This window comes from Xenopus tropicalis, chromosome 3, assembly GCF_000004195.4.
Source record: "Xenopus tropicalis strain Nigerian chromosome 3, UCB_Xtro_10.0, whole genome shotgun sequence".
Classification (NCBI taxonomy): domain Eukaryota; kingdom Metazoa; phylum Chordata; class Amphibia; order Anura; family Pipidae; genus Xenopus; species Xenopus tropicalis.
The window spans coordinates 46,075,710-46,103,516 of record NC_030679.2 but is presented as its reverse complement, the minus strand read 5'-3'; the positions used below and the strand labels follow the sequence as shown (position 1 = coordinate 46,103,516).

The window sequence follows — 27,807 nt, the reverse complement described above, 5'->3', positions numbered from 1 at the left end:
GCAAAAGGGGTTGTAAATAACATTTTATCTAATGAAAGAAAAGATCAATCTAAGTAACTTTTCAATATTCATTTATTACACATTTTCAAACTTCAATTTTTCAGCTAAGAAAGTGTTTTTTTGATTTTGTTTCAACAGCCAGAACCAGCAGTACAGTAAGGGAGGGACAAATACCTGTTTCAACTGCCCTTACAAAATAACTTAAAAACACTTTATATATAATAAAGGCACTAAGTTTATCCAGGAGCAGTAACCCATAGCAACCAATAAGATGTCTGCTTTTAAACCATGGCTGACTGATTGCTATGGGTTAATGCCCCTGGGCAAATTATTACATAACCCCTTATATATAATACTATATTTAATGTCAGTAAAATATTGAATAAATGTATACTGTAAAGCAGATTAGAATGACTTTTATTTTTGGATTTACATCCCCCATTAAAATACCAATTCATCATATTTATTATGCCCATTTTTCACACAGAAAGCATGTCTTGCCAATGCATCCCTATGTTACACATGGATTGCCACTGCCTCAGCACCCTCCCAAAACATTACCAGCTTGGAGGCATCTCAGTGGCTGCTTTTAAAACTCGCATTATTAACCACTTGTAAAAAAAAAAAAAAAAAAACACTTCCAGGAATATTTCCAGGAAAATGTTGCAACCCCACAAGTCAAGCAGCAAAAGTTAACAATCATCAACTTTATGCAATGATTCCCTTTTTTTTTTATTTTTACAGAATTTGCATTATTTTCTTATAAGATCTGACTGATCCAACACTTCCACACCCCGTTGGCCCTCACCCCTGAACCATGCCTAGTCTGTTTGCAAACACGGTAGTTTAAATACAGGACGCCTGGCGAGGCCACACCCAATGAGTGTAGGAGGCGAGAATTTGCCCATTATTTAAGGGCAGGGTATCACATGCCAACACTAAAGATGGCGCTGCAACTTTTCCATCGCCTTCTCCGCAAAGCCAACTGTGGCTAGTTGTTCCCACAAACAAAATGGCGAGGGGAGCATCCCGTTCTCTCTGAACGTCACCTGCGCTATGACCTTTACCCTTCTGGCAAGGGGCAGGCCAATAGTAAGCAGCACGCCGCCATATTGACTGTTGTCCTGTCTAAGGGGTACAGATCTGGGCTGTAGCCTTTAGCATTGTAGGTGGCCTCAAAACGGGCAGCTTGTGCTGAGAGAACTCTACGGACTGGCTGAGCGATGACCAGGAGGAGAAACAAGCAGGGGACCGGCCGTAGGGAGCGTGCAGCGGGGCAGCATCGGCCGGGGAAAAGCTCCCCTGCTTGTGAGGGACCAGAGGCAGATGCGAGAGAGAGGCTGGAGGAGATGGGGAAAGCCGGACAGGTAAGGACACACCCCCTTTGCTGTCCGCTTGTCCTGCCTTGTCCTACAGCCCCATATCCAACTCCCTGCCTCTCTGACAATCCGAGGCTGCTGGGAGCTGTATCTTAGCCACAGAGTGACTTCTCTCCAGTGGCTAGTAAAGTCTTATGGGGCTGTCTCACAGCCCTTGTTCCTACTGAGAACATTTTGGGATAATTGCCTTTGCACAGAGAAGCCCTAAAGTGCACCTTACCCACAGAGAAATGTTACTTTAAAAGTTCCCAAAGTGTTTCTTGGTATCCTGTGAAGTGGAGACCTGCTCTCTTCAAGGGTAACAAGATACAGCCATGCTGCTTAATAATGTCCTGTGTGCCCAATGCAGTTATACAGGTAAAACCCACATTAGTTCCTAACGTCAAACCCCAGCCCTCCCAGTCTTTATCCCAAAGTCTCTCTGCGGTTTGACTCCATCAGGAGATGCTTGGAGTTAAGCAGCTGAATGGTTCTATGTAGAATTCTCAATGCACAATGGCAAGTAAAACTGATCCAATGCTTTTTGCAGTATAGTGGCGCAAGGGTAGCATTTCTGCCTTGGGGTGCTGGAGCCCTTGTTTGGATGCCCACCATCTCCATTGAGTTTATGCTTTCTTCACATGCTTGCATGGCTTTCCTCCAGGTGTTCCAAAACACAAACAGGCAGTGTAATTGGCTCCTGATACAAGTGACCATGGTGTAAATGTGATGGGGACTGTAAGTTGCACTGGGGCAGGGACTGAATGATGAATAATCACTTAAAAGTGTTGCAAAATGTGTAAACGCTTTGTATATCTATTATCTCCACATGTTTATGGCTCCGCGGTGTGTGCTTCTTCTGAACTCAATGGGCTCCGAGAGTGCTACCCATGTAACTATGCACTTGGAGGTAGTAATGTTGCTGATATGACTGTAAGCACCGTCAGGCCTAAAAATGGATAGGTTTGAGTAGGAAACAGACAGATTGTTTTATCATAGATTGTTTGCCCACATCTAGTATCCCATAACAGCCCATCAGTGGTGTGTTTTCAAACAGTAAAGTGCCAGACCAGTAAATGATGCCTGCTGAATGGTTGCTGTTGGTTACTAGACATGGAGCCTACTTTAGAAAGTTTATTGAATTACTGCATGATTAGTCTCATGGCTTTGTGATGACAGCTAAATGTGTCTTAGTGTCCAAAGATTGATAGAGTAAATAATGCATTGCCATCCATTATAAGTTAGGCATATTGGATGTATATAAATTACTATAAATAATTCTGACTTTTTGGCATCCATGATTTTAATGTCTCATTGCATATTTTGCCTAATAATCAGCAACATGTCCCAGTCCTCATGATAGTACTGCCCAATGGCTGGAATGAGAACCAATGGAGGCGGAGTGCAGAGTGTGATGGGGCAGTAATTTGTCTCAGTGACTGCTACGCAAGTCAGTAAACATTGTGTGTGCTCCCCATTCTGGTATAAAGAGCATAACAAGCCATTTTACAATTAAAGCTGTATTGAGAATATAATGGCACATGCAGTGTATTAGAAACTGGCCTGTTTTTAGGTATACTAACTAATTCAAACTAAAGCAGCACCATTTGTCTGCAATGTTAAAAAGTCTGTACACTTAAAATGACTGCATTACACCGTGCTTTTTAGCTTTTCCTGTTTAGGGGGCCAAATGCTTGATTTACCACTTTCTTACTCACCAAATTAAACTTAAATTGTAAGCTGTACCGGCAGGGTCCTCCTTCCTTTTGTGTCTCATACGACATGGCACTTAATCTCTGTGTATTTATACTTATTTATTGTATTTGTCCTCCTTTGTGTAATTTTGTATATTGTATGATTGTACAGCGCTGCATATCCTTGTAGTGCTTTATAAATAAAGTTATACATACATACATATTGTAATAACCTGATGGTGCATGCCAACAACAATATGGAACTCTTGGAGGGAGCCATTTAACTGACCATAAAAATGGTGGGTTATATGTGGCCGTTGGGCTTCTAGATGAGGGATGCTGCTGACCACAGAAGGGCCATATGCAAGACTTATACAAGACTAGAATGTAAGCTCTTGTGATTTGGGGCGTCTAACCTACTATTTAGATTTTTTTTTTCTTTTTAAAGAGAATGCAAACTGAAATTACATCTTTCCCTTTAACGATTTATGTGCCAAAGATTGCAGAATATAAAGCCCTTGTACACAAGTTACAGAATGCTCATGCCGTCATTTCTGTGTTTCTAAATTCCTGTGTGCAGTGCAGTCATTTTTGGTGGCAAATTGGTTGGCAGTAAAAGAGTTAAAGATTAGTAATCCATTTTTTGAGGTAAAAATTCCTGGTGCAGATTAACAGCATATACATGGACATGGACATTTAAAAGTTGAAATATTTTTAACTGCGGTGCTGTGCAACATGGACAGATCTGAGGTTAAAAGCTTTTCATTTGCATTGTGTATGTTAAAACTTTGAGTTGTGGACATAAAGCATGTCTTTACTTATAAAGTGTATTGTGAATAAATGCACTTGCATTAATTCTGCCTGATTCCGGTCTCCAGGTGAATGTTTCCTATCCTCGTGGAGGCTGACTGCTCATTTGTTTACATGCATTGATTTTCAGTGGAGGTGAATGTGTATTCTATGTAATCAATTTAAAGTGATCATATTGGTAATTCATTAACAAGGAATTCATTTATATCTATTGATATTATGTATATACTTTGGATTTGGAAATTGATTTTTTAATACTGTGTGTTCATTCTTGACCTCAAGACTGCACAGGCAGCAGTGTTTTTGACTTAAGGTACAATTTTACGTATTTACCCTTAATACGTATTTGGTGTGCTAACTAATGGAAATAAATGTTAGTTCAGATGTAATTTTGGTGGTGTATTTGTCTCGCTACCATTGGTGGTTATAATAGTATTCTTTGGATGTTTTTAAATGAGCAGCTACAGAAAATTCAGCAAAATCACTGTTCAGGGCTGCTTTAATAAATAGGGCATTTACCCAGAAACTTTTGGCTGAAACATATAACAGGAATGGCTGACTCCTGTCTTTAATCAACTAGCTCTTCTATTGTATTACAAACTTAAAATATAGTTTTTTTGTTTTAACTTTCTATTGGACAGAAGTGCCTTAAAGTGGTCCTACTTCTGTTTATAAAAATACTTGTGCCAGCTATTTTGTTACTAAGCTTTAGGGTAGGTAAAGTTCATTTGAAGGTACATTATAGTATATCATCCATATGTATTTAAAGGAAACACTTGTTTTTTTTGCTTGGCAGAGAAACTGTTCTCTTTAAGATTAATATGATCATTATTGGGACCACTGACTGAGGTTTATTGGAATTAGCAGAGTAATATGGCAGCTTCTTCGCAGATTAAAACAAACATATATCCACAAAAATAAGTCTCCATGCATAATAACCTGTTTCAATTTGCTGTTCTATTTTATTTATAGAAAAGTAAGCGCCACTATTATAAATAGAATAGAAAAAAAATTTACTTTTAAGTGTTTGCTCATTCTAAATTCTTTCATGGGTACAATGTCTGCAGCAAATTTGGCTAGCACAACACAATCTAAATCCAAAATAAATACACACATTACTATGTTTATTAAATGCTGCCAACATATTGGTATTAGAAGCCACCCTTCCTAAGGAGCGGATTTATCAAAATGTGAGATTAGATCTCACAACAACAAAAAAAATCACACACTTTCCATTCATTCTTTTGCCAATTTATCAAATAAAGAACTATTAACTTTCTTCATTGGTAAACAGGCTTTTAAAAATCTCATAGGAATAAATAAAAAGTGGGTGAATCATTTCTGTGTTGTCATATTTTGATAAATCTGGCCCTTAGTGTGTCTCCCCAAAATTACCCTCTTTTTGTGCTTTCTGTAAGCAAGCAAAAATCCCCTTTTTATATTTCTGGTTCCTATTGGCAGATATTGTGCATTATTACTAAGTTTGACCCCCATGGAGACCTGATGCACCAGATGATACAGGTGTGCTTGTCTGATTTTCCTTAAGCTCAATAGCCCCCTGCAGATTTACCTCTTGCTTAAAGGAACAGTAACACCAAAAAATGAAAGTGTATAAAAGTAACTAAAATATAATGTGCTGCTGCACTGGTAAAAGTTGTGTGTTTACTTCAGAAAGTCTACTATAATTTATATAAATAAGCTGCTATGTAGCCATGGAGGCAGCCATTCGAAGGAGAAAAGGCACAGGCACATAGCAGATAACAGATAAAACACTATTGTATTCTCCTTTTTTCCAGCTTGAATGGCTGCCCCCATGGCTACACAGCAGCTTATTATATAAATTATAGTAGTGTTACTGTAGCAAACACACCAGTTTTACCAGTGCAGGGCAACAGTGCATTATATTTTTTATTACTTTAAAGCTCTTTCATTTTTTGGTGTTACTGTTCCTTTAAGCAGGCATTGTAGCAGCTCCTGCATTTGCCCTGATAATTTTGTCTATGAACGGACTGTAGGGTATCAAGTGTTATAGTAGTGCAAAATGATGACAGTAATGCTTTTATCATTGACAGATGTGTAAATGAAGAGGAGGGGCCCAGCCTCTTTTCCTGGAATTCTGATTGGTCGAGCTTTTATTTTGAATGAGAAGAACAGTAAAATGTGGCCATCTATAACGATGCCTATTTTTACATTATCCATCCTTATAGCTCACAAGACCACCCCTTTATAAATGGCAGCAAGTGTACAACTCTTATTAACTGTTGACAGATGAAGACTTTCAGAAAGTGCTGTGAGCTGTTTTTCCCAGCAACTGAAGAGCCATCAATTGTAAATTATTTCATTCCAAATATAATGTGGCCCCATAAAGATGACGCTGTGGTTTAGTGGCATCCATACTTTGCACAACCATAGCCTATAGAGCATATACTCTGCATAGCCACTTTCTGCAATTGATCGACAGATATGCAGTAACAGTGATGTCACTTTAAAGCAACACTTGCAAATTGTGCTTGCAGTATGGAGTTTATAATATATATATAAATATATATATATATATATATATATATATATATATATATATATATATATATATATATATATATACAGGTATATTCTACAGCATGTCATTTCTGATTACCCTTATGCTTCCCATCTTGGCCCACTTATCACATAAAAAAACATTTGACACAAAGCATCCTGGAATGCAAATATAAAGCTATTATATGCTGTTGAGTATTTATTGTCAGTATACTGTATCTTATGGAGTAAATAGAACTCCTCTCTTTGTTCCAGGTTTTGCCCTCTTCAAGCCAGTTTGTGCAGACATGCTGCCTTTTGTGTCACCGGGAAAGGAAGGACTGGGCAGGTTCCCCTCCTCACAATGGGTTACTTTCACCAGTGGAGGATATCCCAGCTTCATTTATGCCCTCTTTGGCACAGAACCTGTTGGGAGAGATGCCTTTGTGGATTTGCCAGAGCTGCCGGAAAAGTGTTGAGGAGGAAGAGCGACGGGCAATGCCTGAACAGCCTCTGGCGGTGAGACTTCTGTCAAATCTTCTTTTTTTAAATTGTGTGTGTATTTTAGTCTGATTTACTGTTTATTACAGGTTACTAACATGGATATTTACAGTTAAATAGATTGAATGGTCCATTCCCCTTCTTTGTCCTTGTGCATTGTCAATTATCCATTTCTAACCAAAGGGATTGCATGCATAAATGCTTGGATACACCAGGCATGTATGCGTGATTTAGCTTTTAGATTTTCATAGGGTCCATTAAGAAGACATACCGTATATACTCGAGTATAAGCCGAGTTTTCCAGCACTCAAAATGTGCTAAAAAAGGAACCCTCGGCTTATACTCGAGGCAAGTACCAAAATACCTATCCAACCGGGCAATTCATCCTCTCCAGGCATCGGGCGCGCACCGGCCAGCCGTCGCATCCAGCCATCAGATTTATACTGGCCATCCGTCTCATCCAGCCTTCCCAGCCATCTCCAGCCATTGGGCGCACACTGGGCAGCCGTCGCATACAGCATCAGGTTTATACCGTCCATCCGTCGCATCCAGCCTTCCCCAGCCATCGGGCACGCACCGGCCAGCCGTCGCATCCAGCCATCAGGTTTATACCAGCCATCCGTCGCATCCAGCCATCGGGAGCTGTTGCGCAAGCACCCCCCCCCCCCCCCCACGTGACGTGCGTGACGGCTCCCGATGGCTGGATGCGACGGATGGCTGGTATAAACCTGATGGCTGGATGCGACGGCTGGCCGGTGCGTGCCCGATGGCTGGGGAAGGCTGGATGCGACGGATGGACGGTATAAACCTCATTCCAATACAAACTTAACTTGCTTCAGGACATTAACATTTTATAGACCCACTTGTTACAATTTAGATTAAACAAGCTCCACTGCGGCAAGAGTATCTTTACCTGTAGGGGTTTGTATGGGAACTGAGGGGCTAGGGGGGAGAATGATATCTGTGGCACTGTTTGGGTAGGGCTAACAAGGGACAAAAAGAGTGTTTTAGGTCTGTGAAAGGATAATAAATCATCTGAAACTTTGGAAATGAAATATTTGGAACAGCTGGGAATCCCTCAGTATTTCCTAGTTCCATGGTTAGTATATCAGTCTCTGTGTATCTGCCATCGGCATTTAGATGGATGGCCGGTTGGACAAGTAATCTGGCGCTGCCCTTACTACTCGGACACAAGCTAGTGTGCAGGTGTGTTAAAAGAAATGGATGCCTAGGCTTATACTCGAGTCAATACGTTTTTCCAGTTTTCTTAGGTAAAATTAGGTACCTCGGCTTATATTTGGATCGGCTTATACTTGAGTATATACGGTACTTTGCATATCTATAGGAATTAAATTTATTAGTAACCAAGGAGCCTTTAAGGTTTATGGGAGTATATTTTTAGCCTTTGTATTTGAACTGTAAATTCTTTGTATTAAGCTAGAAGATCTCTGAATGATTGCTTTGTTTCTGTAATTTCAATTAAAACTTTTTTTTTTTTTTCACTTGTAGCTTAAAGTAATCTACTGTGATTAGGTCTTCTTAGCTCAGGTTCATGATTTAAGTTGAATAGAAACTCACTCGGCTTTAGTTCATCTGAAGTGCTTCATTTTCCTCTGTCCAGTGTCTCCCAATATCTGCTCATTCAGCCAGGTTGCCAACTCTCTAAACTGTTACAGTTTGCTATATTAGTTGATACATTACATAACAGCCTCAGACTAATGTAAGCAACTAAAGTATCAATTTACAATAGTTGACTTTAGAAAAGCTTAGGGAGCTAGTGATGCGCAGGTTGAGAGTTTCTTGACCCATGCCCAACCTGGCCTGATGTTTTCCATAGCTTTATACACCTGCTCCCTTCAGTGATGTCAAATATACGCAGAGATATCACCAGGGCAGCGACATATGCCTAATGACATTTTTAAAGAAATTAATTTGTTCTGTAAACCCCACTCAGCAAATCACTGGGTCCCGTGGGTTTTTGACTTATCCACACAGTCGCACACATCTACAGGTAGTATGCCCAGTAAGGCTGATGATAAGAAATATATCAAATTGTAACAGTTAAGAGAGCTGGCGATCCAGCCTGGCTTTGAGAGCTGCTTATGGGGAAAATGAGATGCTGGAAAATAAAAAAATTACAAAAAATAATTCCTTTTTTTTTTTTTTTTATTTCAAATCTAATTTTACAAATTCAGTTAAACGGTGAAGGTGATATATCCCTTTAAATGGACAATGTAAGGGAATGTCAAGGACCATTATATCTTGGTCTGTCAGAGCTGTGCAAGTTGTCATTGGCCCAAACTGAGAGTCCACACACGACCAATTCTTTTGTTTTTTGTTTGTGCCTACTAAATGGTAGGATTTTGCTTTTACATATAGAGGACTCTATATTCTGAAAGGCAGTGAGGAACCAGAGACTCTAAGTGATTCCAGGAAATGGATTTTGAGGAATGTAGTATTTCTTCTAGGTGCACCTTGGCTGGGGATGGGGCTGTAAAAGTAATAATAAAGTTTAGTTCCTGATATAAATACTTCCTGTTTTCCTGCTGACATATTTAAAGATTAATTGAATTCCTTTAAAGCTTTTAAGTGCTTTTACCGCTCCCCAACCCGTGGGCTAGTCCAAACAATTTACATAAAAAAGTGCACTGTTTACACCAATAAGGCTATACCAGAGTAGAAAAAGAAACCATATGAGCTGTATCTAAAGCAGGGCTATATATAATTTAAAATTATATGAAAATTATAGTACACCACACAACACAAGTTTTTAAGGTAATTGTTAGGGGTGCTATAAAATACATTTGTAAAGTTTATACCTCATAACTTCAATACCTGATACTAATGAAATGAGTTCTAATGTGCACTAGTATAGTTGGCAGCATGCTTCATCTCAGTTGATTACTAATTAGCCTTTCACTGATGTATTTTATTGTTTGTGTTTCATCTCTAGAATATATTAAAGGGATGTAATAACTCCATGCCTATGTGTTTTACAGAACCTTACCTAATCCTGTTAAAATTCCTTGGTGCTGAAATCTGTAAAAGGGAGTGGGTTGCCACCTCCTAATTTAAAAAAATGGAGTAGTTTGGGTTGTGTAGAAACACATGTAGCCCTCTATTAGGTACATTTCAGAAACAACTATAATCAAAGATGAGTTGTCAGTGTTTTAAAGGGGTTTCTTCTTCTTGAAATTAAAGGGGTGGTTCGCCTATAAATTAACTTTTAGTATGATGCAGGCAATTCTAAGACAGTCTACAATTAATTTTAGTTTTTTATGGTTTTTCAGTTATTTAGCTTTTTGTTCACAGCTCTCCAGTTTGGTATTTCAGCAGCTTTCTGGTTCCTATTGCTCTTGCCTCAGAGAGCAATCGTTTTTGTGTGTGCCGGGGTCAGTGACCCCTATCTGAAAGATAGAAAGAGGCAGAAAACTGTAATAAATAAATAATAAACATCAATTGCAAAGTTGCTAGGAATTGGGCATTGTATAACATACTAAAAGTCAACTTAAATGTAAACCTTATCATGCGTGCGTTTTCCCTGCACGGATTAGTCGACGTGACTTTTTAATCGCCACGTGTCTTCTCCATAAGGGTGAAGACACATGGAGCTGCTATTAGCAGCTACAGAAATAGACAATGCTGGTCATTTACTGATAACAGTCTCTACTGTTAAATACCCTGCCATAGACAATACTGAGACTTGCCTCTGCTAAAACACACGTAGAGACTGTTATCAGTAAATGATCAGCATTGTCTATTTTAGTAGCTACAACATGTAGTAGCTCCATGTGTCTTCACCCTTAAAGGAACAGTAACACCAAAAAATGAAAGTGTATAAAAGTAACTAAAATTTTAAAATTGTAACTCTGCCTCGTAAATGTGATGTATATATGCTGAAACTGATGTAAAATCTTCTCAATAAACTTGCCTGAATAAAAAAAAAAAAAAAAAAATTTTAAATTGTGTGTTTACTTCAGAAAGTCTACTATAATTTATATAAATAAGCTGCTATGTAGCCATGGAGGCAGCCATTCGAAGGAGAAAAGGCACAGGCACATAGCAGATAACGGATAAAACACTATTGTATTCTACAGAACTTATCTGTTATCTGTTATGTAGCCTGTGCCTTTTCTCCTTTTTTCCAGCTTGAATGGCTGCCCCCGTGGCTACACAGCAGCTTATTATATAAATTATAGTACAGTTACTGTAGCAAACACACCAGTTTTACCAGTGCAGGGCAACAGTGCATTATATTTTTATTACATTTTTTAGTGTTACTGTTCCTTTAAGGGCTCTGGCACACGGGGAGATTAGTAGCACGCGACAAAACTCCCTGTTCGCGGGCGACTAATCTCCCTGAGTTGCCATCACCTGCCATCCCACCGGCGAAAATTTAATTCGCCGGTGGGATGGCACACGTGGCGGCGCTATTTTGGCAAATCGCTGAAGTTGCCTCGCGAGGCTTTTTCGCCGATTTCCCGAAATTGCGCCGCTGCGTGTGCCATCCCGCCGGCGACTTACATTTTCACCCGTGGGATGGCAGGTGATGGCAACTCGGGGAGATTAGTCGCCTGCGAACAGGGAGATTTGTCGCTGGCGACTAATCTCCCCGTGTTCCAGAGCCCTAAGGGCTCTGGGACACGAGGGAGATTAGTCGCCCGCGACAAATCTCCCTTGTTGCAGGAGACTAATCTCCCCGATATGACATCCCACCGACGAAAATGTAAATCGCCGGTGGGATGGCATACACGGCGGCACGATCACAGAAGTTGCCTCTGGAGGCAACTTTGCCGATTTCCTGCAAATCGCGGCGCCGCGTATGACATCCCCGAATCTCCCTCGTGTGCCAGAGCCCTAAGACTACATTGTTGGAAGTCACTGTTTCATCACTGCCAAAGATTAAATTGTGTCCTGAGCACCTTGAATTGCTTCATGGAGACCAAAAACAAATTTGTTGTGCTTTTGATTATTTGCATCACATCTTACTTTGGTGTTTGTATTTTTGAATGTGTGGATCCAAGTGAGTTGCATTAAAACCACATCAAATTGAGTTTTTCCGATGGGTATGTGCAATAGGAGGTCATATACAGATATGTATGAGGCCCATCTTTTTTTCATTTGCCATGTACAAGTTTTGCTGTATAATTTAATCAATCACATTTTAGCCTTTTTTTGCTTCATAAGCTAAGTCATTTATACATCTTACTATTCTATTTTTTCCCAACAGGTGTCTTTGTCTCATACATCCTGTAAATCCCAGTCCTGTGGAGGTGGTTCACACTCCTCATCCTCCTCATCTTCCTCTTCATCTTCATCCACCTCTTCTTCCTCTAGTTCCTCCTCCTCCTCCTCCTCCTCTGCCTGTCATGGAAATTCTGGGGACTGGGACCCCAGCTCCTTCCTCTCTGCCCACAAGCTCTCTGGCCTTTGGAATTCTCAGCAGCACTCTAACGGGAGCCTAGGGGGTGTTGCTGCAGGTGAGTGTGTGAGCAGTATTTACTAATAAACCAAAGTACTACCATGCAACGAGCTGCATTTCTATATTAAGCATTGGTTCCACAATACTCAGTCTATATCATGGTTCATATTGGAAACACAATAAATTCCATGGTATAGTAATATGACTTTTTCGGCCAATGTCAATTATTTTTTTTTTTAATACTAGGTAAGCTAGGTTTGTGTGTTCTGGTGGTTTTAATAGGAAATGCAGTCTGCAGGAATAACTTTTAGAAAGCAGAGCAAAAAGGGAAGGAGATTTCAAGACAAAAGTGCTCGCTGGGTATGTCTTAAAGCAGGGCAGATTTACCCTATTTACCTATTCTAGAATACTATGCTGGAGCATGGGGCAAATGCAGTATATGCATGTATACTATCTGTTACAATGGTATGTGTGTTTATAATGTTCATTTATGGGTATAAAATGTTTTCTTTTTGATTACTGCTAAAGCTACATTGTTGTTGTATTTCTTTATATGGATTCATATTTGTTTTATTATACTTTTTTCTTTTTTAAGACCAGTAAATACCTCTTATACACAGTTGTAATCATAGTAAGCAGCTCAGATGGCCTTAATAAATCTGGATCTGTTGCTACTACACGGGTTCTCCCAAGAGCCAAATTCGGCAGTTTTCTTGTTTTGGTCCTTAGAGAGATGGGAACTAGGTAGCAGACGTGTAAAAAAAAAAAAAAAAAAAAAAGAAAAAAACCAAGAGCTAAAGTCTGAGACCATTTGAGGATGCAAGGAATAAAATCATGCATATCCAGTTACAGCAAGAATTGTAAATGAAAAACAAATACGGTACTCAGATTATAGTTATTATATAATTATTATTTCATTATTATATAACATTTTATTAAAGATTTTTTTACTAAATGTAAGCTTATGGACTACCAAGACTATATATTGTTGCACTTTTGTATTCCGATCAGTGATTTGTCTGTGTTAGCTTCTGTAACTATTGTCTTTGCAAATACAGTTGATATTGCCTTCTGTGTAATTATAGGTCTAAGTTGGATTGTCTGATATATCTTGCTCCAGTTAAGACCAGGATGACAAAGAGCGAGTTTGGTGATTTACAAGATTCTACATCTTTTTTGTTTTACAGTGGAAAAAGGTGATGTGCTCCCAGCCTCTCCAGAACATGGCAGCAAAGCTCCCAAACTCTCTGGACTAAAGAAGTGTCCATATAGCCCATCAGGGGCCAGTACAGGAACACTCCCTACCTCACTCAACTTTTGCAAGTCTCCCAAACAGTTCAAAAGCATGTGCCACAGGCCCTCATCCCCTGGTAAGTGAGAATGTGATGCAATGGTTTATGCTTTAGAAACTCGTACACTGGACAAAACCCCTCAGGAAATCGACAGGCTTCAGTATGTGAATTAGATTATTTTGCAGCATAAAACTTCAAGTTTGCAATTGCCCTCGGCAGACTGTTCATTGTTTATAACTGTATTTTTTTTTTTTATTTGCTAGTTATTGATGCGGCTGTTCAGACCTTCTAATGCTTGATATGTGTTCTATATTGGCTTCTGAAAAGATGTTTGTCATTTTCTTTCTTTAGGGGAGGCTTACCACTCTTTAGACCACCATCAGCATTCGGATCCCAGCGCCCCACCAAACAGTCCTACAGGTCTCTCCTCTCAGCTATCGCCTTCTCTTCAAAGTTCTCCGCCTCCACATCTATTATCTTCTAACACCTCATCCCCCTTCCCAGCCACAAGCCATTCGTCAAACACTGCGGCTCCTAAAGCCACTACTGAATCTCCCTCCAGAGGTCACAGAGGCCCCCACCTACCTGGCTCCAGCCCCTCACTCCTAAAAGTGAATCCCCCTCCTCCACCACTGTCGTCATGCAGCCATCCTTGCAATGGGCATTGCAATGGGGGAAATGTAATACAGGGCGGGGGCATCCCCGGGACCACTACAAACAGGTAAAATGGGCCTTGAATGTTATCAGAAAACAGAATCACACTTGTATGTTGTTCCCTTTAATGGTCATCTGTTATTAACTTGTTTCTTTGTGACTTTTTCTATATGTATACTTCACCAAGTATATATGGTAACGCTTTGCTTTATGGGCAGAATGACTAGTCTGGGTCAGACACCTCAATACTACTTCCTAGTATTTGTAAGGGTTCTAACTGTAATAGTAAGGAAGACACATGACTGACGTAGCCTGTGTTGCATGTTTTCCTGAGGGAGGGCATTGTTTCATTAAGGTGCCAGTCTGCACTTCTAGCAGCACATCAGTACTAGTCATTGGCTAGTCAGTGATATCTTCTTGGGTATAACTGGGAGTGCTTGTTGTGATTTTCACATTTAACCTCCCAGCATGGCACCAGCTAAAGCAAGCACACACAGGGTCACAATGTACACCCATCCATCCATACATACATACATAACATAAAACAAAATGCATGAAGAAGCCTAGCCTTATTCATGGGTTGTTTGACCTTTTCAGGGACACAACATGTAGAGGACACAAGTTCTCCAACGGCTCAAGCTGTTCAGCCATGCAGCCATGTGAAGCAGACGAGGGGCTTGGGGAAGATGAAGACAGCAGTTCGGAACGCAGCTCATGCACTTCATCTTCCACCAACCAGAGAGATGGAAAATTCTGTGACTGTTGCTACTGCGAATTCTTTGGGCATAACACGGTGAGGCATGGCAATAAATCCATTACTCCAAGTGATATACAGTGCAGCCTGTAAGAGGTGTGATGTAACATTGGCTCTGCTAAAAAGGTTACAGACATAGGCAGTGGGTTGCCAGGGCATCGTCATTTAATGATAAAGATACTGTGTATCTACAAAAGTGGCAATATGCCCTCTTTTTTTTCAACTAAAAAACCAATAAACAGTGTTTGTGCTGCACATACTTTTTTGCCTGTTATAATCACAACAAATCTGTTTTTTATTTATTTTTGGAGCCAAATAGGGCATAATCTTGAAATTAAAACTGAAGTCACATTGACTTGTTCGACCTCTATATAAGTAAACCCCTCCCATTCCCCAACTGCAGTCTCTTAGGCTTTGAGATAAGCAGCAGGTCATTTTACAGTGGTAGCTTGGAGAACTGCTGATTTGTTGATTAATTCGCTACTTTTTGGCACGTACCAGCACAATGTTTGATTTTGTGCCATTTAGTGAAAAAAAATTAAAAAAAGTATGTTTTCCATTTATAACAATAGGCAAAACATAGGTACAGCAAAAGCCTGGTTGAAAACGGGGTATACTGCTTCTTTAAGCTCTGCAGCTACTTGAGGGCAGGACAGGAAAGATATGTAAAATTGTCTAATTGTATGCAGTACTTTTCCCTGTGGATTTATAATGTTTTCACAGTACTAAGCAAGGAGAAAAAATCTGGAGCCTTGTTTTATAGTTCATTGTCTCTTCAGCCACCTCCAGCTCCTACAAGTCGCAACTACCCAGAGATGAGAGAGAAGCTTCGCTCACGCCTCACTAAGAGGAAAGAGGAGATTCCACAGAAACGGCACTTAGCAGGTGAACAGGCTGTAGATCACCGGGATGTGGATGAACTGCTGGACTTCATCAACAGTTCTGAACCTAAAACCATCAGTAGCAGCAAAGCCGCCAAAAGAGCCCGACACAAACTGAAAAGGAAGGTGAGCGAGTCTATTTAGTGAAGCTGTTAGAAATCCTGTGTGTAATCGTGTTGATGGAAGCGCATGGAATTAGAGAAAAACAAAAGCAAAACTAGTGCAAAACGTACAAAACTTTCTTTGTGACTAAAACGCTAAAAGATTTTTAGCGTTCTAATTTGGTGCAAAGTGTGCAAATATATTAAGTGAATCGAACAATCAAAAGTGCTTATATATCAGCCCAATGCAGTGTATCACACCCACACGATGTGTCCAAAGTAAATGCTCACCAGATTTGATTAAAATAAGAGCATGTAGAGAAGTCAATTCGGCTATTGATTGTAGTGCATCCTTAGTCCTCAGAGTATAAGGAATGAAGAGGAATCGAAAATAGTATAAAATCGTTTAATATATAAAATAAAGCCCCTGCACAATGCAGGCTACTTACAGTGTGAAGCAGTATATCAGACACAACAAAAAGCCCAGCGTGCTCACGGCACGCTTCCTCAGGAGAAAATGAGCCCACCATCAATCCCCCCTGGCTATTTATACCCTTCCCACTTTTTTTTTTTTTTTTTTTAAAACTTTACGGAAACATACATAGTAATTTCACACAGTGGGGATTGATTAAAATCAGCGAAATAATAAAATAAAATAACACATACATATAAATATAAGAGGACAATAAATGCCTATCTTTACCCGCCAACAGCAAGATATAATAAAATAAAGCATACCCATAGATATAAGAGGAAAATAAGTGTCAATATGCCTATCTTTACAGAATACGTGTATATCAAGATTTGTTAGTCAAATATTTATAATGATAACCTATGGTGCCGGCGACCCGAGACCATCTCAGCAATATAAAAAATATATCACTTATTATAAAAATACAAAAAGAGAAAATATCATGCCATATACATTGCTCGATTTATCCTCATATCAATTAAAATGGGTCAATATAAGACTAATCATAATCTATCTACCTTAAAAACCAACAGTGAAACTAAGTCCTTAACTAGACTAATAAGGGAAGCCTAAAATCCGAAAGCAGCCAAATCTATATCTACATTAAGACCCAATGGATGGATGCAACGTGTTAAGTTTAAAAATCCAGAAGGTTTCTCTTTGTCTAAGTTTAATAAAACGGTTGCCCCCTCTAATACTTGATGTTATTTGTTCAAGGCCAACGAAGATCAGACCTTTTGGGTCGCTATTATGCGCATGCTTAAAATGTTTAGGGACCCCATGATTAGTTTTTCCTGCCCTGATGTTCCGTACATGTTCAGAAATTCTGGTCCCTACCGATCTAATAGTCCTACCAACATAAAACTTGTTACAGGGACAGACTAATAAATATACAACATATATAGAGCGGCAATTAATAAAGTCTTTAGTTTTTGGTATGCCCTCTATATTAAGTTTTTTTGGTGCAACAAATGAGCATGTTCCACAACGTTTTTTGCCGCATCTGTATGTACCACTGAGACCGAATGGATTAAGATGTTTTTTATGCTCATGTCGGCCCCGGACCCTTGAGGGTGCTAGTATATTATTCAGAGTTTGAGACTTTTTAAAGTGGACCTGTGGCCTCGGACCACAAGACCCCCTAAGAATGGGATCCGCTAAAATAACCTTCCAATGTCGTTGAATGATGTTCCTAATACTATATGCTGCCGAATTATATTTGGTATAAAAGTTATATTCATACGGGGTGTGGTTAGAAATCCTACCTATAAAAAGGTATGCAGTTGTAAAATTGATTTATTTAAGAGATACCTTGAGAGTGTCTCAGGCAAGTAACTTTGTTAGAACAAGTAATAGGGCTTCTAGCAAAAATTTATATTTTAAAATGTATGTGTTTTAAAATGTAAAACACATTTTACAAGGTAGGGTAAAAATTGTGGCTACATGTTGACTTCCTTGTGTACTTTAATTTAAAAAATGTAATTTGTATTTTAATCTTGTGCTGAACTCCTTGCTGAAGAACTACACCTTGTAAATGAATATGACTAACAATGCCATATTTTATATTCTGAATTTACTGCACCAGCCTAAAGGTTTAGCATCTCTATAGCAGCAGTAATCCAGGCCTTTAAAATTGGCACAGGAACTCCCCATCTTCAGAGCTACTGTAGCAATTATCTGTATTAATTACTAACCAGTCTTATATTGTGACATTTATATTCAGTATACGTTCCATTTGGCACCCCTGAGTGATTTAGCCTTTCCTCCTCCTTAAACAAGAAATCCTAGATTTGCTTAAATTGTTGATTGGTTACCGTGAGGGCAGTGGCATATGGGGAGATTAGTTGCCCACGATAAATCTTCATTATTGCGGGCAACTAATCTCCCCGACATGACATCCCACCGGCCAATTGCCGGTGGGATCGTATACACATCGCTTCGGTTTTCCGAAGGCGCCCAAAGTTTTCTTGCGAGGCAACTTTGGACGACTGAATCGATGCATATGCCATCCCACTGGCGACTGACATTCTTGCTGGTGGGATGGCATGTCGGGAAGATTAGTTGCCCACAATAGTTAAGATTATTGCAGGCGACTAATCTCCCAGTGTGCCACTGCCCTCCGTTGAACTGGTGCCTGGTGTAAGTAAACAAGCCCACCCAGTTTGTGATGAGTTTAGTTGATTTTGTTGGCCTACAAATTTTGGCCACGGCTGCAAGGGAAGACAGGCATGTCTTATGAAACCTGAAAAAAGCAGACCTCTGAAATTCAGATTCACCAAATATTAAAACATTTGGACTAAAGACCTCGACTTCAACAGGAACAGACTTTAAAAACAGTCTCTTACAGCATATATACATGATTAAAGACCCTTGGTGGGGGTTTAATAGCGTGGCCCTTTGTGTGCCAACAGGGACAGAAATAGTTTTATTGTATGAACTAAGAAAGCCTTTTTTCCCCCTTCCCCTATCTCAAAACCTGACAGACTGTCAGCTAGAAGGAGTTTGTTTATACAGTCCTCATTATTTCTGTCCAGATTATCCTCATTACAGGGGGGAGGGGCTAATGGTAGAAACAAAACAATGATCCAGTTTTTTATAACTTGAAAAAAAATGAGAATATTTTTTAATAGGACTTATGTTCTGTCCTTTCTATTATGTTTATGTTGAGCAAAAGTTTATACCGGTATACCGGGACCTGTTATCCAGAATGCTTGGAACCTGGTGTTTTCCGCAGGGCTGTGGAGTCGGTAGATAAATTCTCCGACTCCGACTCCTCAGTTTCTGATACTTCCGCCTCCACGACTCCGACTCCTCTGTTTTTAATATGCTAATGTATTTTATACATTCATTGAAGGAAAGGAAGGAGACATACATGTCATTTAACCACAGAACTACTGGCTAGGAAGCCAACACTCTACTGTATTGCCCAATTAAACTATTGACTATCCATTCCCTTCACGTATACAAGTATTTCTAGTCCTGCAAATTTTTTTTACTTAATTTATCAGTGAGAGTTAGGCTGGGTCCACAGTGGGCATTGTGTTCCCTATAACAGAGGAACACGACGCAGTGGAGCTGCCACACCTTAACTGTGCGTTACGTCCCATTTATTGAAGCATACAGTCAATGAAAGGCATGCTTCATGGTCACTCAACATGTTCGTTTATGCACTGCGTGCGTTGGGCTTTATTCTTATAGCAGAGAAGTAATTAATTATGACTGTTTATGAATTGGGACATTTAAACTTGCTTTATTTTTTTATTCCCATTTAAATTTAGTAGGAGTCGGAGTCGGTTCATTTTTTGCCGACTCCGACTCCAACTCCAGGTACCCAAAATTGCCTCCGACTCCTCGACTCTGACTCCACAGCCCTGGTTTTCCGGATGAGGGGTCTTTCTTTACTGGATTTCTTTACCTTAAGTTTACTAAAACATCATTTAAACGTGAAATAAACCCAATAGGATTCTTTTGCCTTCAATAAGGATTTATTATATCTTAGTTGTGATGAAATACAGGTACTGTTTTAATACCACAGGGGAAAAGGGACATATGTTTTAATTAATTTTATTAAAATGGAGCCTATGGGAGATGGCTTTCCCTTAATTTGGAGCTTTCTGGATAACAGGGATCCCATACCTGTTTAGGCGTATACTAACCTATGAAATAACTGACAACACCTACCAACTGCAGATAAAGGATTCAAAAATAGACCATTGCAACCTTGTTAGTCACTAAATCATTTGCTTGAGAGACAGTGGAGCTGCCTAAGGGCTGTGGCAGATGGGGAGACTAGTCGCCCGCAGGCGACTAATCTCCCTGAAATACCATCCCACCATACTCGCCGGTGGGATGGTATTTCGGGGAGATAAGTCGCCCGCAACAAGGGAGATTTGTCACGGGCGACTAGTCTCCCCGTTTGCCACAGCCCTAAGGGTGAAGACACATGGAGCTACTTTTGTAGCAGCTACTTGTCACGGCTACTAAATGCCAGAAAATACCCTGCCATATACAGTACTAAAAATTGCCTCTGCTAAAACACATGTAGAGAATTATCAGTAAATGATCAGCATTGTAGTAGTCGTGACAAGTAGCTGCTACTGGTTGCTCCGTGTGTCTTCACCCTTATGTCCAAAAATATAAGGCCAGCAACAGTGTTAGATTAAATGGGTTATTATGTAAAAAAATAAATAAAAATGCTGCAATATTCCTTCTTTCTGCTGTTGAGTGTTTTGCTATACGTGTGGATAGAGAGCTTGGCACTGTAATACATCATGGAGAATCTGGCTTTTTATTTAATGAGTAATGTTGCATATTGCCTGTTCTACAGGAGAAGACTTTACAGGAGACTGGTACATCAAAAACATCAGATGATTATTCTTCGGCAATCAAAGACACTGGGGCTCCAGCATCAGGAGACAAGTTGTTACAATGGCCTCAACTGGAGCTGGAGAGGGTGAATAGCTTTCTAACCAGCAGACTGGAAGAAATTAAAAATACCATCAAGGACTCCATCAGAGCAAGCTTCAGTGTTTATGACCTAAACCTTGATGTCAATGACTTCCCCAAGAAAGCAGCTGTACTAGAACAGAAAAACTTGATCTCCCACCTTAATGGTTCATCTGATCTCCAGGAGATTGACCTTGATCTCTCTCCTCTCAGCCTAGGGGTACCAAAAAGCCAGAATTCAAGGCAGCCAGAGGATACAGTTGGTACTGCTGCTCAACCCACAGAAAATGGGGTAGTTAAAAGGCTAAGTGCTGTGCCTAACTTATCACGGATGATCTGGGTTCAGTCCCCTAAGGCATCTGAATCTGGACAAAGTATGGACACAGGCCCTGACACAAACAATCTGTCTGCCACAGAAGTGCAGGAACTTCAGGAACAACCATTCTCAATAGCTGGTGGAGGTCGTCAGAAAAAGAGCAAAAAGCAAAACTTACAGCCAAGGAGGTGTGGGGAAACAGGGCAGGTGAACATTCCTGCAGCAAATGGAAAGCCTCAGAACAGAACCCTGCCAGAGAAAGGAGAGGTGGCCTTGCGGCAAGATTCTGACACTGTGACTCCAGTCAACCTCAGACCAGAGAAAGAGAGGTGTGAACAAGTTGGGTGTGAAAGGACAGCTATGCCAGGTGATATGAGAGCCTCTACTAATGTGACTGTCAAAGAATCAACACAACCTAGAGGCAAAGCAAAAAAGAGCAAGAATAAGTCTGAAAAATCAAACATTTCCATTGGTAAGCTTTCTGTTTCTCTAATGTTATTTTGTAAAAGGAGTGCTCACTGTGCAGCACTTTGTGCTTGATTTTCAGAAAGCCCTGTAAAAAATGCCTGCCTTTACAGGGTGCCACTGCATAATGTGCCTATTGGTGCCCCCTAGCGTGTGCATCTTATCACGTGCAAGGTCAGTGTTGTCCAAGGGATGCCCAGGTTTTGCTTTTCATGAATACAGTGATGCCGACAGCTGTCAGAGATTTGGTCATGGAAGAAACTCAGGTCTTTGCTCTCTATTATAAAATACAAAGACCTGTGTCTTGGGTTGCTTACTGCAGGACAGGGTGCAAAGTTCAAAATATTGAACTTTGCACCTTTTTTTTGTGCACTTTGTGCCTGTTTGTATTGCATTTTGCATCTTTGTATTGCGCTCTGTGCCCTGACCCACTCTAATGAAATGAGACACAGTAACTATACTCTCTATAGCCTTTAATATTGGTTTAGTACTAATTTGGGTCTGATTAGACCATTTTTTGAACATATTAAAAGACTAGGAAAGGCTAAGTCACTTGGGGGTGCCAAAATGTTAGGCACTCCTAAGTGACTTTAACCGCTTACCTTGTACCCCGGGCTGGTGCCCCTGTTAGGAAAAAACAGCACCAGCCCGGGGTACTTGTAGCAGAGCGCTTCCTCCTTCCTGCTTCGTTTTGCAATGACTAAACGACAGGTACATGCGCAGTAGAGTGAAAAGCCGACTTCACTGTTTAAAGGTGGCCATACAGGCACCGATATTATCGTACGAAACCTCGTTTCGTACGATAATCGGTGCATGTATGGCATGTCGGCGAGTCGACCGATATCGCAGGAAGCTGCTGATATCGGACGACTCGCCGATCGGACCAGTTTGAAAATTTTGATCGGGCGCCATAGAAGGCGCCTGACCAAAATTCTCCTTTCAGAGCTGAATCGGCAGAAGGAGGTAGAAATCCTATTGTTTCTACCTCCTTACCTGCCGATTCAGCCCTGAATGGTGTGTGGCGGATCTTACGATGTTTCGTGCGACCGATGGTCGTACGAAACATCGTCAGATCGCCACGTGTATGGCCACCTTAAGTTTGGCTTTTCACTCTACTGCACATGCGCGAGCAAAGCAGGAAGGAGGAAGCGCTGCAGGTACCCCGGGTTGGTGCTGTTCTCTCCGAACAGGGGCACCAGCCCGGGGTAAAAGGTAAGCGATTAAAGTCACTTGGGGGTGCCTAATATTTTGGCACTCCCAAGTGACTTAGCCTTTCCTTCTCCTTTAACTCATGTCTTATCTGTATTTTAAGGGGCCGTTTCGCTTCAAGTCTGCTTGAGCTGTAAAATTCCCTAGGTGTCTCTGTCACACAAAGCTAGACGGGGCCTTACTTGGGCAGTGCATCATATGAGTGCTGAGGTAGTCTCGCCAGCATTAAAATATAACTATGTTTGGGCAGGAGTTGCTTAGCTATATTTTGCTTTAATTTTAAGTGGCTACTGCTTTCCATGGTACAAAGCATTGGAACCCGCATTGGAACCCACATCATAGGAAAAAGGTTGCTGCTCTACTTCCGGACAACAAGTGCTTTAGCTCTGCTTTAAGAGGCTGTTATTATTGAGTAACTCTTCTGGTACTTAGAACATTTTGTGTGTTTCCTTCTATAAAGGTCTTTTGTTAGATACATAAGTATATTTGTTCTTTTTTTCATTATAATGCAGTAACCTGTTTCTTCTCTTCTAGACGATGTTTTCCTGCCAAAGGATTTAGACGGCATGGAGATGGATGAGACTGATCGAGAAGTAGAGTACTTCAAAAGGTGAGAATAGAATTTAAGCTGTAACATTCCCAGTTGCAGCACAAGCAGATCAACTCTGCTTTACCAAAGTGCATACATTACATCTATTTTTTGTAAGCAGATAAGTATTACCAGATTCAGTAACTGTTTTTATTGTTAGAAGAAGAATTTCTAGTGACATTATTATAACCTTGCCTCCACAGGTTCTGCTTAGATTCTGCCAAGCAAACACGCCAGAAAGTAGCTGTGAACTGGACCAACTTTAGCCTGAAAAAAAACACTTCTAACGTGGCTCAGTGATGCCTGCACTTCCTCAGTTTTACACCTCTCCTACCAATACAGATATTTGAAATTCGTGATCAACGCCAGTCCCATCTACTGTTTCACATTCCCTCACTGACTTTTTTTGGGGGGATCTGATTTTAAGTACACATTTACACCGATCTGATCTTATTTTCATTTTACGAAGGTCTTAAAATGGCAGCAGTCTACATTACAAGAAAGTTTTTAAAACTGATTTTTTTAACTACTCCTTTAGCTGTTCTTGTGAATCATTGGCCTTTGCTATACCTGAGGCCTACTGTTGCAGGAAGCAGTCTTATATTGCCTTTGGGGCAGTGGCATCCATATCAGGGGAGGAAAAGGTAACCATTGCAAGAATGTAGATGTATTTGCACAATCCACTGGAGATTTTTTCACAGCGGTGGACCTATGTCATCTTGATTGGCAAATAGCTTGGTATCGCCATTTAGCCTTTATAGTTTTTTTTGTATGGGGGGTTAAATCTTCACCCTTCAGGTCTCAGTAGTGGTTACCTACACTTTGAAAATGTCCTTGCTTTTGCAAAGCAATCAATTTTAGTCCCAGACACTACATTTTTAATGCAGCTAAGAATAGATGACAACCAGTCATATTAATTTTTATCAAATGAGGATAGGGTAATATTAGGTCACTTTTACTGCAGGTTATTGTTTTTAATTCTTTTTCTTCCTAGTGAGTGTGGGTCACATTCTTACCCTAACAGACAAAATACCCATTCAAAACAGCATTGCACTGATTGCAAGAGTGCCATGTTCCAATCTGCACCTATTTTTGCCCTGTAGTTATCGCCTGTCTTGACCATGCATTATGTGCAAGCCTCTTTTTGCATGTTATCATTATAGGTGCCATGTGGACATCCATATTCTATTTATTTGCTGCCCTTTCCCGGTTGCAAATCTTTGCTTCTGGTAGAAAAAAAATGGTGAATTCTGCTGTCTTTTTGCATTCTGCACCTCTTTAGTAAATGAGTAATATTCTAAGTAATATAATTACTTGGAATTATATCAAATTTGCATGAAGTATCCATTTACAATAAAAATGATCACAATGTGGAGATTTCTATCCTCTGTTCAGCAAGCAGACCCTGCCTGATATATAAAGTCACAATTTCCTACAGGATCATAGCGGCAAATTCATACACTAATATATGAGGCTACTTCCCAGCATTTCTGGAATGTATTTGTAGACTAGCGCAGAAGAAAGTTTGGTTTTCCTCCCCTGTGGAACTGCCACAATTTTCCTGCAGTTACTTTCTATCCTCTCCCCCCTTACCCACCACCATCACCAACGTTCTTGTACCTTTTTAAGCACTTATGCCACTCGTTTTGCGCCACTGTGCATCCTCTTATGCTAATTCCCTAAGATGGACATACTGAACTGGCTGACTTCAAATGGGTGAAGGGGAGGTACTTGACAGTTACAAACTGCTTTCACCTTGCCTCTCTCATATCTCTGCTTTTCCTGCTTGATGTTTCCCCATTCTGTTCTTGATTTTTCTCAACCAAAATGATGAAACTGTATCTGGCTACAATAGTGCAAGACTGAACTAAGGAATTGTCTTATTACTTTATTCCTTGTATTTTTTTTTTTTCTTAATCCCCTCACTCCCCATTAATTTTACCTGACGGTGCTATGGCCGAATTAACAGGGGGACTCCGGCCTTGTGGATAAAGCAGGCCCAGTTCTCTGGGTTCGGAATTGGTTTTTATTAATGTTCTGTTAGCCAAGTGTACATTGGCTTTGCTGTGTTTTTTTGTTTTTTTCATTTTGTTTTTTTATTATAATTATTATTTACTTTTATACTGTGAAAAATCTTTCATTTGGAAGATTAAATGAATTTGGACACAGGTGAAAAAGTCTTATTCTTTTTTTTTTAATTTTATAAGGTCAAATCCCCTTGTTGAGAAAGCTGCTTATATATGAGCCAATATATGAGGGTGACTTCATTTGCACAGAAGCAATAACAGCCTAAAAAACCTATAGTTAGAAATATTAATGAGTTTTGTACCTTTTATAGTTTAATTGTGGTTCCAGAATGTATGTTCTCCATTGGAGAGGTGCACAGAGATGTCACCCAGCACCATATCATTAGTGCCATGTCCTAAGGGAGATAATGCTCTAGTCCAGGCAATTAAAGACTTTATTTTATGCTACCACATAAAGTAAAGGGCAGTTAGCTTTTAAAAATCCAGGACTAAATAATGGGTGATGGGCAGCCTATTTTATTGGTGTAGTGTTAAGGAAATTAAACAGGTTTCAACATGTAAAACCAAACCTCTATGTTACATAGGGTTGAAAAAAGACCAGAGTCCATCAAGGTAAACTCAGCAACCTATACTTACCAATCATGATATATATTTATATATATATACAAACATTAATACAAACTGTAGATATTAGTATCACAATAGCCTTGGATATTATGCTTGTTCAAGAACTCATCCAGGCCCCTCTTAAAGGCATTAACAGAATCTGCCATTACAACATCACTAGGAAGGGCATTCCCCAACCTCACAAATGGAACTCCGTTCCTCTAATCTATGAACTCTCTTAAAATAAGAACAATTTTAATAAAATGGCTTTTGCAGAACAGCAATTGCTTGAAAACATGCAAGCAACATTTTCTTTAGTTTTGAAAGTTTAAAGGCATGAACTGTTCAGCTTTTTTATGCCTTTCTACATGGGGCACTTTTGTTTTGAGAAAGTTATTAACAACCATCTTCAGTAAAGGGGTTCACGCGTGGTTGTTGGAAGGGTTGGCTTTCTTGTATTCATTCAGATTTAAAGGGATACACATGCCCCACACAATGTATTTTGTTTAAATTGCCCTTTTTAAAGGTTCAGATTGCCAGTTAGTAATGAGGTCAGATAGCTACAGACTGCACTGGCTTCTTTGTGATCATGTGTTTAGCAGAATAATAACAAAGGCAAAGTGAAATAAGTGCCTTATAGTCTCGTGTTTGGAATAAGGATTTTAAAGGAACTCTGGATTAGAAAAATGGTTCAGTAATTATCAGTTATAGTAATTTATACACATGCATTGCATGGCTGTATAGGAACCAGTTTCTCTGTAGAGGTCCTTCTGTATAGAAACTAGCTTTTCAGTTATTAGCCCTGTAGCTCTGGGTGTTGCACTGTGTCTCTACTTTTAAACTGATGGTCTGTGGAAAGATACCACTTTTATTACCCTTTGCCTATTGGCATTAAAAAATAAAATTTGCCAAAGAAATACACTTCTGCTCAATGTACTTTGTGTTGATCGCTGAGCTGACTGATGGCATGCTTTGCTGTGGCTGATATCAAAGTATTATAGTATTATTATTATATATAGTATTATAGTATAAGTTAAGTGGCTTATGATTTGGTCAATTTACTGTAAAATACCCATGCTCAATAGCTGGACACATTGTGTAATATGCACCTGAACTTCTTATCATCAATCAGCCATACAACATATGTATTTTAGAGGTGTTAGGGCTTTTACACACAAGTATTTTCATATGAATTCGGGTTGCTTGTACATGCAGATACTCAGAGCCATGCTGAATTGGCAAATCTAGGTGAGACTCTTCATGCTGCATCTGTCAATAGGCACTAACATGGTGGAATACTTAAATTTCACTGCAGGGGGAACACATGTTAAAACACCCATGTGTAAAGCCCTTAAGTTGACCAGCGTCAGATGTCGGTGTCAATTTAAACTCTTCAGTTATTTAACTTTTGGTTCAGTAGCTCCCTAGTTTATAGTTTCAGCAGCTATCTAATTGCTAGGGTCTAAGTTACCTTAGCAACCAGACAGTAGTATGCATGAGAAACGTAACAATAACAAGGTGAACCACCCCTTTAATGCCTTACACATTTTAGGGTTCAAACACCCTTAAAGAAGAAGGAAAGTCATTTTGGCATTTTACTGCCAATAGATTTGCCACAGTGCCACCTTGAATACTATATTTATTCAGCAGAAAGCTTTACCATACCTGAGTTAAGCTTTCTGCTGAATAAATA

General features: G+C 39.8%; 1 protein-coding gene across 2 annotated transcripts; it reads left to right on the top strand.

The window, feature by feature from the left end:
* The first annotated feature begins 502 nt into the window (after positions 1 to 502).
* On the top strand, positions 503 to 25,658 carry fam193b (family with sequence similarity 193 member B). 2 transcript variants are annotated; one of them, XM_031898840.1, is made up of 11 exons: positions 503 to 1,367; positions 6,656 to 6,898; positions 12,111 to 12,360; positions 13,490 to 13,672; positions 13,946 to 14,014; positions 14,099 to 14,315; positions 14,846 to 15,041; positions 15,782 to 16,009; positions 20,784 to 21,690; positions 23,427 to 23,502; positions 23,685 to 25,658. In XM_031898840.1, exons 1-11 carry the CDS (start codon positions 1,224 to 1,226, stop codon positions 23,779 to 23,781), a joined length of 2,610 nt encoding a protein of 869 aa, XP_031754700.1. In that variant the 5' UTR covers positions 503 to 1,223; the 3' UTR covers positions 23,782 to 25,658. The 2 variants fall into 2 exon arrangements, with proteins under 2 accessions (XP_031754700.1, XP_031754699.1); XM_031898839.1 differs by having other exon boundaries at positions 13,946 to 14,315.
* Positions 25,659 to 27,807: the final 2,149 nt, after the last annotated feature.